General features: G+C 41.1%; 1 protein-coding gene across 4 annotated transcripts in view; it reads left to right on the top strand.

Moving 5' to 3' along the window:
• The window catches only part of HHAT (hedgehog acyltransferase), a 352,332-nt gene that overhangs the window by 117,033 nt on the left and 217,013 nt on the right, over positions 1 to 18,286 (top strand). For all 4 annotated transcript variants that reach the window (XM_058430847.1, XM_032136964.2, XM_058430849.1 and 1 more), the window contains one exon: positions 10,025 to 10,175. In XM_058430847.1, coding sequence (XP_058286830.1) covers positions 10,025 to 10,175 — 151 coding nt within the window. The remainder of the gene's footprint in view (positions 1 to 10,024; positions 10,176 to 18,286) is intronic.

Below are 18,286 nucleotides of genomic sequence, written 5' to 3'. Positions count from 1 at the left end.
TTTCCATGAATCTTACTATAAACTGTTTTTCATTAAATTTTCCTGTGAAATTAAAAAAAATTCTCAACTTACTCTAGTTTTCAGATTTTATGTAGAACATGTTTTTATATATAGGCTGTAGGTTGGATTGTCAGTGGATTTCAGCAGTGAGGGTCTCCCAGCCCCTTAATTTCTAGATAAGGTGGATCTGACTCTCTATTCCCTAGATGGAGCGGGGCTCAGTGCTGTCCTGACACATTTACTCCTACGCTGCTTCCGTCTCTCATCTCGTGCATGCATGGAATTGGTTCTGTTTGGGGATCATATCGCTGTCCCCGCTGAACATCACCCTGGCTATCATGTGGCATTTGGCTATTTTTCTTAATTTGTACACACACACAACCACCAACAAAAATCTATTTAGATGCAGCATGTGTTAGAGGACTTAAAGGTGTGGGAGACAATTCCACAAGCAGCTTAAAATTGGTGGTCAGACCTCCCGGGTCCCTCTGCCATGTCTGAAACTCAGACTCTGGCCTCTGGCCATGCTGTTCTGTCTTCTCTGTCTAGCTCCTTTTTCTGCCTTTTCCCCCTTTAGGAACAAAGCTCATCCTCTACTTTTTTTTTTTTTTTTTCTAAACAGACCAATCTTTCTAAAACACAAAATAAATCATGTAATTTTCTTATTTGATTTCCCAGGTCTTCTACTATAAAGTTGTGCTTCATAGCTGACGAGTGTGACCCTTTCTGGTCATGCCTTTCCCGTCGCTGCAGTTGCATCACCATTCCTGTCTACGCTTTTTCCTCCCCAGCTGCGCTGGGTGGTTCACTGCTTCATGCTTTTTCTATGCCATTGCTTCAGGTGTTCTTTACCTAGTTAATTCCTCCAAAACATCTCACTTCTGAGCGGCTTCCCCTGAGCCCTCAGGTTTAGAGGGAGCCTCCCTCTGCTCCTTCATGACTGTAATGAATTACTTTTCATTGGGAGAGAGAAGCTGAGTGTTCCAGTCCTGAACTGTCACTAATTTTGTGACACAGGGCATATTAAGGGAGGCTAGACAGGCTAGATGATTGTGAGTTAAGTGCTAACCTTCCTGAAATGTAACTGTGATCATTGAAAAAGTGATGGCCATTTAATTCACATCAGTTCATCAAAGTTTCGTTAGGTCTCCATAAAGAAATTTCTACTCACTAATTCGCTGTCTAAATGTTGGGTGCCAGGTACTGTGTGGGGCCACAGGTACAGAGAGGAAGTGGAGATTTCCAGAGGGAGGATGCATCCACAGTTCTGGGATTCGGGGGAAATAATCAAAGTTAGCCATACGTATTTGGGATTCAACAGTGAGAATATGGGCTTGGCGTGGTGGCTCACGCCTGTTATCCCTGCACTTTGGGAGGCTGAGGTGGGTGGATCACAAGATCAGGAGTTCAAAGCCAGCCTGGCCAACAGGGTGAAACCCCATCTCTACTAAAAATACAAAAATTAGCAGGGCATGATGGTGGATGCCTGTAATTTCAGCTACTTGGGAGGCTGAGGGAGGAGAATTGCTTCAACTTAGGAGGCAGAGGTTGCAGTGAGCCAAGATCGTGCCACTGCACTCCAGCCTGGGCGACAGAGCAAGACTGCGTCTCGGGTGGGCAGGAAACAGTGAGAATATGGCCATTAAAGCTATTGGGAATGGTGCCAACTGGGGAAAATGTATGGAAGCTCTGCATAGATCACTGGAGCCTTGGATATATCCTGCTTTGCAAACATTTCTTCTGTGAAAGGGAAGATGTTCTGAGTGCAACTTTCCTATTCTGAAGGATTAAAAAATTATTTTATATCTTTTTTAAATTTTTTTTGAGATGGAGTCTTGCTCTGTTGCCCAGGCTGTAGTGCAGTGGCATGAGCTACCACACCTGGCCATGTCTTTTATAATTGGTACACTGTAAATCATTTTTTTTTACATAGCCCAAGGAGTGTGACAATAGCAGAGGGCACATTTTATAGTGAATCTACATATTAAATAAATATATACATAAAATGTACAAACAGCTTTCCCCTGGAATGCTAGCAAATTTGAAAATTAGCTGAGGATTTATCTTTTGAGGGAGCTTTGATAACTGGCAGTAACGTTTTTTCTCTTCTACTCCTTACACTATGGAATAGTGTGGTGTTAAGTTTTGTTACAAGTGTGGGCGGATCACGAGGTCAGGAGATCGAGACCATCCTGGCTAACACGGTGAAACCCCATCTCTACTAAAAATACAAAAACAAAAATTAGCCGGGTGTGGTGGTGAGCGCCTGTAGTCCCAGCTACTTGGGAGGCTGAGGCAGGAGAATGGCGTGAACCCGGGAGGTGGAGCTTACAGTGATCTGAGATCATGCCACTGTGCTCCAGCCTGGGGGACAGAGTGAGACTCCATCTCCAAAAAAAAAAAAAACGTTGTTTGTAGCACTATTTGTGGAAGTATTTTTAGCAGAACTCTGCAGAGCAGCTTGGAGCTTGGTTTCTCTGGTAGGGAGTATGAGATTGGGTCTGGGTGACCGCTGATCTTCGCTCTCAGACTAGCAGAGCATTGTTTCTTCACAGTTAAGTTGTGCTTATCAAAATGATAGCAGTCTTTAGCTAATAAAATGAGAGGTCACTTCTGTGGCACAAGATTTCTCTTTGAAATTCTCTGCATGTTCTTTTTTGGATAACTCAGTGATGAATGTCAGAATGAATTTGGAACATTACCTTTGAAATTCTGCCACAGAACAAATTGAGCGAGAAAGGTGACTTTTTTCTTTTCTATACCTGAAAATCAGAAAATATTAATGAAATTAGTATTTGGAAAATTAAAACAACAGAAAGGTAATCCCTATTTTTCCCAGAAAACTGCTATTTATACTTTGAAATACCTTTTTATGTTTATATTTGTTTATTTAGAGACAGGGTTTCACCCTGTTACCTAGGCTGAGGTGCAGTGGTACGATCATAGCTCACTACAGCCTTGAACTCTTGGGATCAGGTGATCCTCCCATCTCAGCCTCCCAAGTAGCTGTGACTATGGGCATGCATTACCATGCCTGGCTAATTTTTAAATTTTTTACAGAGACACAGTTTTGCTTTGTTGCCCAGGCTGGTCTCCAACTCTTGGTCTCCAGTGATCTTCCTGGCTCAGCCTCCTAAAACATGATACATCTTTTAAAAAAAGGGAAAACAAAGTAGGGTGTGGAACTTGTAACTTAGATCTCTAAAACGTGACTGGGCATAATTTTCTAGTACTTGCTTTATATAGAGATTTCAGGTCTCTGGCTCAGATACTAAACAGAATCTTTCAAGGAGAGGCTAGAATTCTCTGTGATTATTATCGAAGGTGTTTAGGACCAGACAAGTTTCAGAAGCGCTGTTGTAATTGCTAAAGATCACCATGGGGCATCTTGTTATAGAAAGATATTCTTCTTCATAGGCTACCAATTCCCAGTGATCTAAGGACTGATAAGCTAATTCATTATTCTGATCCTTGGCATTCTCTCCCTTCTCCCTCCTATAATTCGCCTCTCCATTTTTCTATTTTTCATGCTTTCTATGCTCAAAGGCTGAGCAAGGAGGTGGGATTGTGCTGAGATAAGCCCATTTTGCTCATTGCCCCCTGCACAAGCATTCAATTGGTGGTGAGGAGGAAGTTGAATATTCAGTGTTCAGGTGGGGGCTCTCAATGCCTCCCCTTTTAGAATATTGCATTCTGGAAAATTAAAAACATAAATGTAGAATTAACCCTAATGTATTCATCACCCAGGTTCAACAATTATCAACTCCTGGCCAATTTTCTTTCATCTGTACTCTCTCCCATATTGTTTTGAAGCAAATCCCAGATATCTTATTATCTATGAATATTTCAGTAGTATCTCTAAAAGATAAGAATTGTTATATTCTTTTGAACTTCAGAATCTTCTAAGAAAACAGAACATGGCAGAGTGGAGCTATACCCTAACTAGGCAGAGCCTAGGATTAAGGGGAGCAAAGACAGTGACTTGAGGTTTTTCTTTAAAAGAGCTCAAAGAGGTAACATTTCTTCAATTCATTATTGAATGGTGCTTCTCTATGGTAAATCCATGGTAAATCCAGGTATATGAGTTTATGGGAGAAAAGAGAGCTTTGGCAAGGGATTTGAAAGTGAGCGAGGAGATAGAAAAGTGAAAATAATTGAAAGTTGGTTGTTCTTACATGGCAAAGTTTATAATAAAGCTTTGTGGAATGTACATTAGAGTCCTTTTTGAAAGACTTAATTGTTCACTGGTTGGAGATTAAAAGCCTGTCTAAGTAATCAGAGTTTTTTAGCTCAGTGTTTAAGTACCAACTGTTGTTGAAATAACGCCTGTGCACCTATCTAAATGGTAATGAAATGCCAGCAAAGTTATCCATTTGCTTTTTCTCATTCTGCAACATAACAGTGAGAGGAAAGGGATAAGACTTTTGACATCTGATCTTTGTTTTGAAAGCTGGGGAGACAAACATATATCAGTTAGCATAAGATTCCCTTCTTTTTCCACTCTTTTGAGGCATTAAACGTTCTAAGGTTTGTTAAGATACAGTAGAAAAAATTTTTTATAAATTTTCTCCTTGGATTAGAATCCTGAGGTTATTTAAAATTAATGCAGTGTGAACCTAAAGCTACTCTGGGATTTACTACTCTGGAACTTGACTGTTCAATTACAGATATTCTATGTAGTGTGAAGATAATTTCATGGTGCATGCTTGCAGAATGGAAGAGATGTCTGCTTCATGTGCTGTTATAAATATGTACTGAAATGTAGCAAGTTGCAGCACAGTTATTTAAAATACCACCTATTCCCTGCCTTCCCTTTCCCCCTTTCTCGCCTTCCCCCATAGTCCCCTCAGAATACCATGATCTTTGTTCATTCTTAACTAACTCATTATTGTGCTGAGGTAACTTGGTGTACAGATAACTTCTTAGATGCAGAAAATAGTTGTATGTTTCTTTTAAGCCAAGTTGACATATGGAAATCTGAATTTGCTGGATACTTGAGGGGGGCAATTATTTGCTTTCTAAAGGGATTCTTCACTTTTTTGAAGGATTTGCAATAGAATCCTTTAATTAGCAGTTAATTTCCAATTCATTCTACACATAGATTTTACAGAGCACTTCTTTTAGGCAAAGTAAGTGATGGATGTATTAGTTTGTTTTCACGCAGCTGATAAAGACATACCCGAAACTGGCAACAAAAAGGGTTGAATTGGACTTACAGTTTCACATGGCTGGGGAGGCCTCAGAATCACAGCAGGAGGTGAAAGGTACTTCTTATGTGGAGGTGACAAGAGAGAAATGAGGAAGAAGCAAAAGCAGAAACCTCTGATAAACCCATCAGATCTCGTGAGACTTACTGTCACCGAGAATAGCATGGGAAAGGCTGGCCTCCATAACTGGGTGTAACTGGGCAGGATGTCCAAGAGGTTTTCTCACATGGCTGGCCATTGAGGCTGCTGTCAGCTGGGAGCTCAGCTGATGCTGTTCACCGGAACATCTTCATTTGGCCACTCTGTGTGGCTTGGGCTTCTTTATATAACAGCTGGGTTCTAAGAGGTAGTGTTCAAAGATTGAGCATTCCAAGGGGTGGTGGAAGGTGCCAGGCCAATGGCAGACCATGCTTGGAATTAGAACAGCATCACTTCTTCTGTATCTGTTGGTCCTAGGACCTGCCCAGATGTACTCTTGATAGAGGAGTGGCAAGGTCACATTGCAGAAGACCGTATGGGATGAAAGATACAGTTGCAGCCGTTGTTGGGAAGTCATTGTGTCATGCTTCCTAAGTTAATATAAAGTTTATTTTTATGCCTACTTTTTGTTGACTCTTGCTAGGGCATAAGCCCCATGAAAGCAGGAGTACCCACTGATGCATTCCAAGCACCTAGAACCATGCTTGGCACATATGTACACGATGAATGTTTGTTAAATGTTCAATGAATGGTGTCTGTTCCTGTGTTTAGGTTGTTGCCTGTCCTCGGGGTGTGGGTATTAATCTCTTTCCTAATTTACATTCTTTTCTCTTTTAACAGACCGTAACACTCTATAAGGGCTGTTATCATGCCTTTTTATTCACGACCATATTGCTCAGTGCCTGGCAAGAAGCTGATGTTCAATAGCTGTTTGTTAATGAATGAGATGAGACCATATTTGAGCTGGGATCTGAAGGGATACATGGTATTTTGCCAACAAAAGAAGGAGGGGTAGAGCACAAAGGCAGAAGAAAATACTGTGTGGCAAAAGAGAAGGATAAATGAGACTGCAGTGAAACTATGAGTCCCCTGAAGCTAGGTCCCACCCGATTTGACCTCTAGTCTATTTCTCACAGGACATAACTGGTGATTCCATTAGTCATACCCTCTGCACATGCTTGTTGAATGAATGAATGTCAAAGGAGTGTGTAATACATGAACTCATATATGGCTTTTTTTGTGGGGAAGCAGTTGGGTTAGATAAAATCAATCATAACTCTTGCTAATTGAGAAAATCTTATACATACAAACCCAGAAATATTTGTTAAAGTATCGAAAAATAGTAAAATGTAATATTTTTGAGCATAACGAAAGCTAGTTCAATTTGTCATATAACTTGTAATAAGAGTAGACTCATTTATAGTCTTATGTTGCCTTCCTGCCCATTGTATGCCCAAGGGAATGCAGCAAAATATTTAGGGTCAACTCTGAAACTTAGACCAAATCTTAAAAGGGAAAGAAACTAATTTTTAGGTCAAGGGGAAAGAAGAATGAGCCATGCATTTTTCTTTTTTCTTTTTTGAGACAGAGTCTCACCCTGTCACCAGGCTGGAGTGCAGTGGCACGATCTTGACTTGCTGCAATCTCCGCCTCCCAGGTTCAAGCGATTCCCCTGCCTCAGCCTCCTGAGTAGCTGGGACTACAAGCATGCACCACCGCACCCGACGAATTTTTTGTGTTTACTTAGTAGAGATGGGGCTTCACCATTGTTGGCTAGGATGGTCTCGATCTCCTGGCCTCGTGGTCTGCCCGCCTCAGCCTCCCAAAGTGCTGGGACTACAGGTGTGAGCCACTGCACCTGGCCGAGCCATGCATTTTTCAAAGGGATAATGAAAATCAACAGCAAGACAGCAGAGTAGTGAAATCCACGGTACAAACATAATTTTTAAAGAAAACACAAATTATTATTTGTAATTTAATCTTTAAATTTAATAATGCTTTAAAAATCATGTGTCTTTTCTATAAGCTTGTAAACCAGATATTAAAATTTCAAGGAAAAAAATCTATTTAAGCCTTTCATATCTTAAGCCATAAGAAATATTCAGTGACAGGAAAATAGAGCACTTGTATGACTTCTTGTGCTTTCCATTCACGTAGCGGTTAAAAAAAAAACCCAAAATCAAGCCCAATTACCTTATCTTTAGTTATATTTAGCAGTAGAGTTTATTAAACATCTATGCAAAAGCAATCTTTTCCTTCGCCCAGTTCTGTATGAAAGTACTAACAAATAGTGAATATTTTGTGCAAATAGTGACTCATAAAAATGTAGACTCAGCCATAGATTTTAATTTATATGCCTTGGATCTGACAACTGTACAAAAATAATGTGAAAAATAAAGCAATACTTGAGACATGAAGCAAGCCATTTCTCCTGATCTGGCATCCTGTTAGCAGGGAGGAGAAGTCTGTGATGCTTCCTATACACAAGAGCTTGGCTCGGCCTTAACCATGCATAGTCTTCCGTAGGTCCATTGATGCCTTCAGTTCTTCAGGTGGATCATTTTCAGCTCGGGAAGCATTGTGCCCTTTAATCAGTCATTCTTACTTATATGTCCTGCCATCTCTAGTTGTGGAATTTTTCTGGCTAGAGCCTAGTGGTTCATTTTGCATGAGTTGTGAGCCTCCCTCATTGCCATCTCAGCCAGTGAAACTGCTTTATCACCCAGAGTGATCACATGCCCTTCAAGTATTTTATGATAGTATTGCTAGGACGTATGTTTGACTTCTTGCTGAACATGTGTTGTATACCTATATTCATGTGTATATATACATATATATTCACACACACACATATCAGATTTTTTCCTGACTCTTATCAGGCACATCCAAGAATGCTGAAAGTTTATTCCTAGCCCTTCCAGCAGGTATGACTGTAGTCTGACTTCCAAAAGTCTGAAGAACCTGTTTGATCACTTCTGAATGGGAAAGAGACGCAGCGGTTCCTGGGGGTTTCTCCTTGTAGGAAGTATGGCTTTCACATTTGAACCACCATCTGCCATCACCCAAACTGTATATTCAGAAAGTGGCTTATGTTTTTCTTCTGGCACCAGGGTTACCATTTATAGCCACATACTCAATAATAGTGACATTCTTTCAAAGATCCTAGTGTAGCATCAAGTAGGTCAGACAGTGGTATTTTCTGCTGGCACTTCTCTGAAGCTTGGTTATTTCCTTCAGAATATCCCAGAAGATAACCTGGTCTGCCACACCAACATGTCCTGCAGTAATTTTCTGCACAGTGGTGAGGGCAATCTTGAGGTGAGAGAGCATGTGGCCATTTATCGTCTTCCCTGGAGGTTCCTTCTGGGCTTGGCCTGTGGCCTTCTCCTTGTGGGCACTGCTCTGGTGGACCCACTGCCTCCTTACCCCACTAGACCTCAGGCCTTCATGTGAGTTTTCCTTTTTTTTTTTTTTTTTTTAAAGAGCTTTATTGGAAGATGGCTCACATGCCATAAAATCCACCCATTTAAAGTGTATATAGTTCAGTGACTTTTAGTATATTCACAGATATGATTCACCTATCACCACCACCAATTTTGGAATATTTTCATTGCCTTCAAAAGAAATCCTGCCTTTTATTCATTGCTGCCCTGTCTCCCGAAGAAACCGCTAATCTACTTTGTCTCTATAGATTTCCCTATTCTGGGCTTTCATATGAATGGAATAATACAATATGTGGTATTTTGTGACTAGCTTGTTTCACTTAGCTTCATGTTTTCAGGGTTCATCCACATTGTGGCATTTATCAGTATTTCATTCCTTTTTATGGTGGGAAGTTATTCTGTTGTATGGACAGACCACATTGCGTCTATCCATTCATCTGTTGACGGATGTTTAGGTGGTCTCCTCTTTTGGCTATTGCGAATAATGCTGCTGTGTACATTGGGGTACAAGTTTTTGTGTGAACGTATGTTTTGTGTGAACATTTCATTTCTCTTGGGTGTATAACAAGGAGTGGGATTGCTGGGTCATATGTAACACTGCTTAATCATTTGGGGAACCACCAGATTGTTTTCCAAAGCAGCTGCCTAGCTCTACACTCCCAGCAGCTGTTCCTGGTGGTTCCAGTTTCTCCATATCTTCATCAACACTTGCTGATCTGACTTTTCGATTCTAGTTATCCTAATGGGTGTAGACTCATGTAGGTTTTCTTTTTTAACTGTTAAATTTTGTGGGTGCATAGTAGATGTATATATGTTTGAGGTACGTGAGATACAGCAAACAGGCATATGATGCATAATAATTGATACAGGCATTCAGTGTATAATAATCACAGCAGGGTAAATAGGGTATCTGTTACCTCAAGCATTTATCTTTTGTGTTACAAATAACCCAATTGTATTCTTCTAGTTATTTTTAAATGTGTAATTAATTATTGACTAAAGTTACCCTGTTATTCGGTCAAATACTAGATCTTATTCTTTTTTTTTTGTACCCATTATCACATAGGTTTTAAAAGATTTTGGGAAGGATTTTCCCCTTTGTAATAGTTTTTTAATGCAATGTACACATTTTGGGCATTCTCTTTCCTATCTGCAAAAGCATGACTCCTAAGAGGTCCTCTTGCCTGTCACAATAATGAAATTTCATTATTTGTTAACCAAAAAATTTCATTGAATAAAACCACTGTGGGATACTTTTGTAAAATGTGCGTGTTGAAGGGAGGAAGGGGTGGGGGGAGAAGCGGGGCAGTTGGCATAGCTCCTGGGGTGTTGGTCGCCTCCAGGAAACTGCTGTGACTCTCATCCGTGTGTCTGACCGGCCTGTTTGCCTTTCAGGAGGACTGGCGTTAGCCCAGGTGCTCTTTTTCTACGTGAAGTACTTGGTGCTCTTTGGCGTGCCGGCTCTGCTCATGCGCCTGGATGGACTCACTCCGCCTGCCCTCCCTCGCTGCGTGAGCACCATGTTCAGTTTCACCGGGATGTGGAGGTCAGGCGCTGGGATTGCTAAAGTTGGTCAGGCGTGTCCAGTGGGAGGAGCAAGGCTGGGCTGGCCTCGAAGGGTTGGGGCTACTATCCTCTCCCTGTCTCTCGCTCAAGCTGCTTTTGGCATCCATTTCTTCATCCTACTAACAGGATGACTAACCACGCTTTCTGGGTCTCTCACAATTACGATTAGTCTATGTAGATAGGTGAGATAAGAAAGTTTCTGAGTCTGTGTACCCATGCGCAAAGGGTTATGTTTGAAGTGGTTTCTTATTAACTTGGGAAAGGCTACTGTAACTTGATTTTTTAATTGCTTTCTCTTTTTCTTGAAAATGACATCAATATATGTGAAACTGTTAAGAAAAATAGACTCAGGGCCGGGCGTGGTGGCTCACGCCTGTAATCCCAGCACTTTGGGAGGCCAAGGTGGGCGGATCACAAGGTCATGAGATCGAGACCATGGTGAAACTCCGTCTCTACTAAAAATACAAAAAATTAGCCGGGCGTGGTGGCGGGCGCCTGTAGTCCCAGCTACCCGGGAGGCTGAGGCAGGAGAATGGCGTGAACCCAGGAGGCGGAGCTTGCAGTGAGCCAAGATCGCGCTCCTGCACTCCGGCCTGGGCAACAGAGCCAGACTCTGTCTCAAAAAAAAAAAAAAAAAAAAAAAAGATACTCAGGATAATAGGTTAGGCCAGTGTTGCGGTATGCTATTTACTAAATCTCTGTTTCATTTTTCTTATCTCTTAAACAGTAGTAAAGATAATCCCTGTCTCCAGGAGTTGTTTTGAAGATTAAATAACCTAATGCATGTAGAGCAGGTGGTATATAATAGATGTCTACCAATGTTAGCTTTAACACTTGTGTTATTCCTGTGCTCAGTGGATATGATAGACACTTTTTTTTTTGAAATTTTCTTACTTTTCTAGATTTTGACCGATAGGCTTATGGTTGGTGTGGAGTCTTTTTTTTCCTTAGTTCTCCTGCCATTTCAGATTGTTGTTTTCAACGTGATAGACTTGTTGCTGTGTTCCTCTTATCACTTCCAGAGTGTAACAAGTGACAGGATTGAGTTTGCAGTTGAAAACCTAACGGAAGAACCTCAGGGTCAGCACTGGCACAACCATGGGAGTCGGTGCCTTATTCATGTGGCTCGTTCCTTTTTATTTTTTAATTTTTGAGACAAGTTCTCGCTATGTTTCCCAGGCTAGTCTCAAACTCTGAGCTAGATCCTTCTGCCTCAGCCCCCCAGTAGCTGGGATCACAGGCTTATTCATTCTTAAATTTCATCTCTGTAGACAAAAAAACCAAGACACAGGTAGGGGAAGAGCTCAATAAATACTGCCATATCTAATGTTGCCATTCAAAAGGAGGTAGGTAGCACTCAACATCCTGATTTTTCCTAGTAACTTATTACAGATGCTGAATTTATCAAAGCCTCTCTGAATACATTTTATTTTTGGTCCAGTTTGCTTCTTGGAGTAAGAAATTTCATATGGTGATTGCAAGGAATGTCGAGTAGTTACTCTGATTTGTCCTTACTTCATCAAATATCACAGATTGCCCTGTTTTCATGGCAAGATTGGAGAATGTTGGCAAAGAGGTGCTCTCTAACTAGAAGGCCAGGGAGTGGTTTTTGTTGAAAAGGTGACCCTGGTTGGAAGGCTCTGTTAACTTTTGATTTACTCATCAAAGTCACTTACTGAGTCAATGGGTTGGGACCCAGCATGATTTGGGAACACGTCACAAGTGTCTGGTGTGAACCTTGCACAGTCCCTCTGCCTACTCAGTGTGAATGCTTCAACTCTTGAATTTCTTGGGAAGCACATACCCCTAAAAGGCTTCTCCCTTATTGGCTGGCATGATAAAACCATAACTCCCTGGCACGCATGCTGGTTTCTGGGTCCATGTCCATAAATACCAACCCATCGTGTCACTAGAGGCAGTTTCGGCAGTTGACTATATTTCATACTCAAAATGGTTGTCTTGTCCTTTATTTTAATAATTTTTTTTTGTCCAAGGAAGACCTTCAGTTCTATATCAACCACAGAGGTGGAGAGAACATGTCTGTCAAGACCTTTGTCACTGTCTTGATTAGAACTAGACTCATATAGTTGAGACCCCAGGCCGCTGAAACAGTCTCTCCTCTACCTCATTTAAGACAAATGTGGACAAAAGAGTAGTAATGAAAAGTTAATCTGAGGAGGAAGCTCTGGGGTGACCCCTTGGAGTGATATAGTTCTAAAAAGAAGTGTTTCTGAGGGCATGTGACAAAGTAATGAAGAGGGCCTTTCCTGGGAGTGACCTAGACTTTTATCCTAGCTTCTTTAGCATGCATAGATGGAGGTTTTCCTCTCCACATTTTTAGGTTTCTTGAAGGATTTTCCAGGCTACTAATTATACTTAGAAACACACAGGTCTTTGTACAGAATGGCCATTCCATACTAAGAAGTTAAATCTAGGTATGGAGATGAACTTTTTCTGAGGCAGTGTACAATGTAAGACTCAAGTAGTTTTTTAATTGAAAAAAAAAATAGAATAACAATTAGAGTGTCTCTTTTGTGTGATTTGCAGATGCTCCTTTACTAGTAGGAGGTGGTTGACCATGTTTCATGTTCAGTATCTGGTGGCATAACCCTGACACTGGTCCTGGTCTCATTCTCTGACTTCTCTCTTTAGGAATGCTTGTTAAAGGAAACTAGGTTTTGAATTTGTAATTTCTATTAACAGCTAACCTTACCTTTTCTGGGCTATCTGTTGAAGTATTGCTGCAGACAGGGAATGGCTCTCTTCCTAGATTTAGGTTTGAGACTAATTTAATCATGAGCAGATGTGAACGCTGGTGATGCAAATTATTCTGCTGGGTCATGTCAGCTATTCACATGGTGACATAAAGGGCGTGGTGGATGGGAAGTGGAGGGAAGAAACGTAAAAACAATCTCCAGAGATGACTTAATGGTTACCTGAACTTCTCAAAGATCTACGCTGAATGAGGTTTAGAACTGCTGACAGAGGAATATTTAGCCCCCCCCCCCCCACCATTTTAATGGAGCCATACCCTCCTGAACACTGTGCTGACTGATTGCATCATCTTTCAGCCTACTTAGCATTGAGAGACTTGAAGTCAGCAGCCTGCCATATCAGAGGAATATGAGCTCTACATCATAGAACAGATAAAATTGGCCATTACCCAGAGAGATAATCTTCCGTGCCATGCTAGTTCAAATTGACTGTGAAAAATTGCAATTCACCAAGAAGGCCCAAAGCTGAAAGTTAGGACCTGATGGGTTTGTTTTTCTTTCCTCTTAAGTCTTCTCTTTCATATAATTTCTGCTCAGATTATTTACAGATATAACAAGACTCCAAGGAGTATATGTATTCCTGCTTGCATGATTTTTCTGGGGTCTTATGGACCTGAGAAATTGATAATTTTCTGCTTAATTTTTGGATTTCACATTTTAATTTAGATGGGCTGAGATCTGTAATGAGCGTTTTTTGCCAGGAGTCATTAAAAATGACGTTGCATGTCTAAGGCTCCAAATTAGAGATCTGATCCTATTTTTGTGATTTGATTTCTACCTTTGGAAGCAAAGCGATAGAATTTCCCATGGTGGCTGGTGAGTTATGGGTCAGTTTCAATTATTTCAAGAATCCTGCACAGCTTGCCCTCTGCATTTCTTGAATTATGATGCTTTCAGGTGTTCGGAGGCAAACTCATGCATCATTGCTTATCCCAGGGGGATCTGGGTGCTGTTGGTGGCTGCTAGACCTTAATATATAGGAGTATCTTTAGGCTGAGAATGAGGAGGAATCTGAGCACCTTCTTTTAGTAAGGGATTGATTGCATGGGCTTTTAGGTCAGTAGAAGAATTTAGGTCCCTAGGTAGAGAGTTGGTCCAGCATGTTAGATGATAAATCAGCTCTACAAACTGCTGGCTTTGCATTAGTACTGCCTTTGAATCATGCTTAGCCACCAGTTGCAGGGCAGGATGGTGGGCCTGGAGTTGGTAAAGTATATTATCATGTCTACTGGCATTGTTGGGTAGAAGGCTGGAATAGGGTGAGCATAAAGAAGAAAAGGTCAAATAGGTGCTGTTAATAAAAGACTGCTTTTTTTGGCAGCAGTCTAATGACTAAGAGCTGGCTACCTACTAGTTATGTGACTTTGGACAAATAATTTAAATTCTCTGGGCCAATCTTTTAATCTCTAATATGAGGAGAATACTACTACTTTGCCTCATAGGAGTGCTATGAGGATTGAGCGAGCCTGGCGTATAGTAGGTCCTCAGGAAGTGGTAGTTTCTTAGCACTTTATTTTTTGCTTGAAAATCAAACAAAGCCAGAGGTGACTGAGAGGTCCTCCTGCTAATGGGCCGGGTAGGGAGGCAGTGAGCAGTGATGGGACTGGCTGATGGAAGGCTCAATTTCAGCTCTGCACCGGAGATGTGATGATTCAGAGATAAGAGACTATGGTGGAAGCAGTATGGGCTGGACCTTCAGAGGAGGGGCCTTGGTCTTGTCATTTTTGTCTGTTTCCTTATGTGAGAGGAGGACTGAGGTGTCGGATGAAAAGACTAGGAACAGCATCTTGTCACTAGATGATGCCTGTGTTCCCCTGTACTTGTCTATTAGCCCCAGCCACAGTGAAGGGAGATGACCACCAGGATCCCTGTGCTAAAGTACATCCACCCCCACAAATCTCCTTATTCCTCAGTTTCTTGAGGCATTAAAATGGGGCTGATCATAGTACTCATCTCACTGGATTGTTGTAAGGGTTAGGTAAGATCATGTACTAAAGCACTCGTCACACTGCAGGCATGCCGCAGAGATACCAAAATATAAATGATTAACTGATCATTACATAATTATATAAATAATGATTAATAATCATTACAAATAGAGTAAAATTTATACCATTTGTTCGTTTGTGGTTTTATTTATGAGACAGTGTCTCACTCTGTCACCCAGGCTGGAATGCAGTTGTGTGATTATAGCTCATAGCAGCCTCTACCTCCTGGGCTCAGGTGATCCTCCTGCCTCAGCTTCCCAAGTAGCTGTGACCACACGCACACACCACCATACACAGCTAATTTTTTTTTTTAAAGTTCTGGGATACATGTGCTGAATGTGCAGGTTTGTTATATAGGTATACATGTGCCATGGTGGGTTCCTGCACCTATCAACCCGTCATCTAGGTTTTAAGATCCACATGCATTAGGTATTTGTCCTAATGCTCTCCCTCCCCTTTCCCCCCACACCTGGCTAATTTTTAATTTTTTTGTAGAGGAAGGGTCTCTACTGTTTTGGCCAGACTGGTCTTGAACTCCTGGCCTCAAGCAATCCTCTCACCTTGGCCTCCCAAAGTGCTGGGATTACAGGCATGAGACACTGTGCCCAGCCCCACCATTTGTTTGTTTTTTAATTTCTCAGAGAAGAAAGACCTGATAGGGTGCTAAGTGTTGAAGTAGATGGAAGGTAGAAGAGGTGAGTGACAAAAGATGAAAGCCATGGATTTCAAATTAGACGCGTGGGAGTCCCCTGAATCTGCCCCAGTATGACCTCTCCCTCACCCCTCACAGAGCTCTTATTCATTCATATAGCTTTGCAAGCAGTTTCCAGCCACTAGACATTTATATTACCTCACATTTTGAGTACCTACCTTAGTCACCCCCTCTCTCATAGTCCCATCTCAACAAACCCAAACATATTTTCTTTCCTGTAATGTTCATATTTTAAAATCCCCTTACCTTTTCCTTCAAACATAGACTTCCATAGATCAAAGTGGAAAGGGACTATCAAGTTAAAGCAAATTTTACGAACCATCATTATGTTTTGCTTCCTGGATTTATTTGTGCTTCACAGATAGTGTGTCCTCTCCATTTTCTCCCTGTGTGGAAGATTTTTCTTGGGTGCCTTTGCTACTGACAAGCTCTTGGATGACTTTTAGAGTAAGAAGCAATCTGCTGTAGGAAGCACCAGACATTTTCAGATGGAAGGTGTTGATCACCAGTCACCAGGACATAGTGTTTGAGGCCGCAGATCTAGTGCCTGAACTGCCTGGGTTTGAATCCTGGCTTCACTACTTATTAGCTGATGACCTCTCTGTGCCTTCATTTCCTTCTCTGTAAGATGGAGATACTATAAAGGGTATCCAATTCCTAATGGACCTGGAACCCTGTACCTTTCATGGTAATAGTCACACTCTACTTGGTTGCAACCTACCAGCCTATAAGCCCTTTGAAGGCAGTGATCATGTCTTATTCTTGTTTAATGCTGTAACCCTATCACCCTCCTCAGTGCCCAGCATTCAGTGGAAAGCTATGCTGAGTGGACAGGTGGTCACTCTTCTGAAATTTTGATCACCAGGTCTTAAGAGCAAGATTTCCAAGTATTTAGGTCTAGCAGCTGAGTGGCTTCTCTCTGCAGCATGCAGTGACATGTGGCTGTAGGTATACCATACCATGACTGCTGTTGATACTCCACTGTCATCTCCCTGTTTTTCTCATTAAGTATGAATACATGACATGCCAACATATCACATCTGCCACAATTTCTTTGAGAATGACTTTGCCTTGTAAGGAATCTAGAAAGAAGAATGTTTGCCTTTCTTACTTTATTACTGTCATTATTTTATCAGATGTTGTGCCACATCCTAGATAAGAGATGAGGGAGAAAGTTACAAATGTAAAGGAAGAAAAAGGGATTCAATTCAGACTTGGCTAGGAGAGAGGAGTTTGGCAACTGTTTATCTTTAGGGGTAGGATTTTTCTGAGGGAGGTGCTGAAAGGATATATCCTAATGCCTTACAGAGGAAGATGAGGAACTGGATGCAAGACTGGGAGAGAAGCCCTTCTAAAACACATCCTCAGAATAGCCCAAACTCTAATAATAATAATCGTAGTAATAACAGCAATAGCAGCAGCAGCAGCAGCGCGAAGAACACATAATGCTTACATTCTGCCAGGACAGTTATTTTTAAACGGTGTTTTAAATTCATTTAAAATAACATTAAGCCCATTAGATGTTAATATAACTTTTTTTCTGATAAAGTAACTGTTTTCCAATATAAAATAATTTAGTGAGAAGTTTTTTTGCAGATTTAAACAAAATTCTCCTAGCAATTTTCAATGCATTGTTGTTTACTTTAGTCACCGTATTGTATGACAGATCTCTTGAATTTACTCCTCTCCTTCTAACTGAAATTTTGTATCCTATGAAGTAGTTACTATAATTACAGGTAATCTAGAGAAATGGACAAATATTAAGAACAAGTCTAATTTATCTAAAATATTCACCACCTTTGGAAAGTAAAATTATCTGATTCTGTAATAAGATCAGATAACATCTCAAAATCAATTAGAACGTACTTGAGCTATTACAGCTTTGAAAATGTGTGTCCCTGTGTTTGTGCACACACACACACTCAAGTATAATTTATTCAGAAAAAAATCCTCCCACACGGCTTGTTCGCACTTCTGCAAGGACAGTTCTAATTTCTTTTATATATTCAATGTATTTGATCTTTACAAAACCCCTGTGAAGTAGGTACTATTATTTTTGCCACTCTACAGATGAAGAAACTGAGGCATAGAGAGGTTGAGTAACTCTCTTTAGATCACACAGCAAGTGAGTGGTGGAGCTGGGATTTGAATCCAGGCACACGGCTCTTGAGTCTGTGCTCTTGAACACTCCCTCTTACTGTCTCTCTAGTGAAATGGAACTGAAGCAGATTTCTCCTTTCGTGGTCTGGAGTGTGGGGCTTGTGGGACAGGATCTGGAATTTCGGGGTACCTGAGAATGACTATGGCTTACGTACTGACTCCCTAGAAAGGGAAATGGTTCAGGGAGTGATAGGAGGGGTTCAGTCTGTGTCACAGTTGATGAAAATAAACTTTGTAAAATATTTAAAGAGGTTTATTCTGAGCCAAATATGAATGACCAACACCCAAGACACAGTCTCAAGAGGTCCTGAGAACCTGTGTTCATTAGGTTATAGCTTGGTTTTATACCTCAAGGAGATATAACACATCAATGAATGCACGTGAGTTATACATTGGTTTGGTCTGGAAAGGGAGGACAACTTGAAGTGGGGGCTTACAGGACGCAGGTGGATTTCAA

The sequence above is a fragment of the Hylobates moloch genome, unplaced genomic scaffold, assembly GCF_009828535.3.
Source record: "Hylobates moloch isolate HMO894 unplaced genomic scaffold, HMol_V3 SCAFFOLD_18, whole genome shotgun sequence".
In the NCBI taxonomy this organism is placed as follows: Eukaryota; Metazoa; Chordata; class Mammalia; order Primates; family Hylobatidae; genus Hylobates; species Hylobates moloch.
Note: the sequence above shows the minus strand (reverse complement) of the source record. Positions and strands in the feature narration are given on the sequence as shown.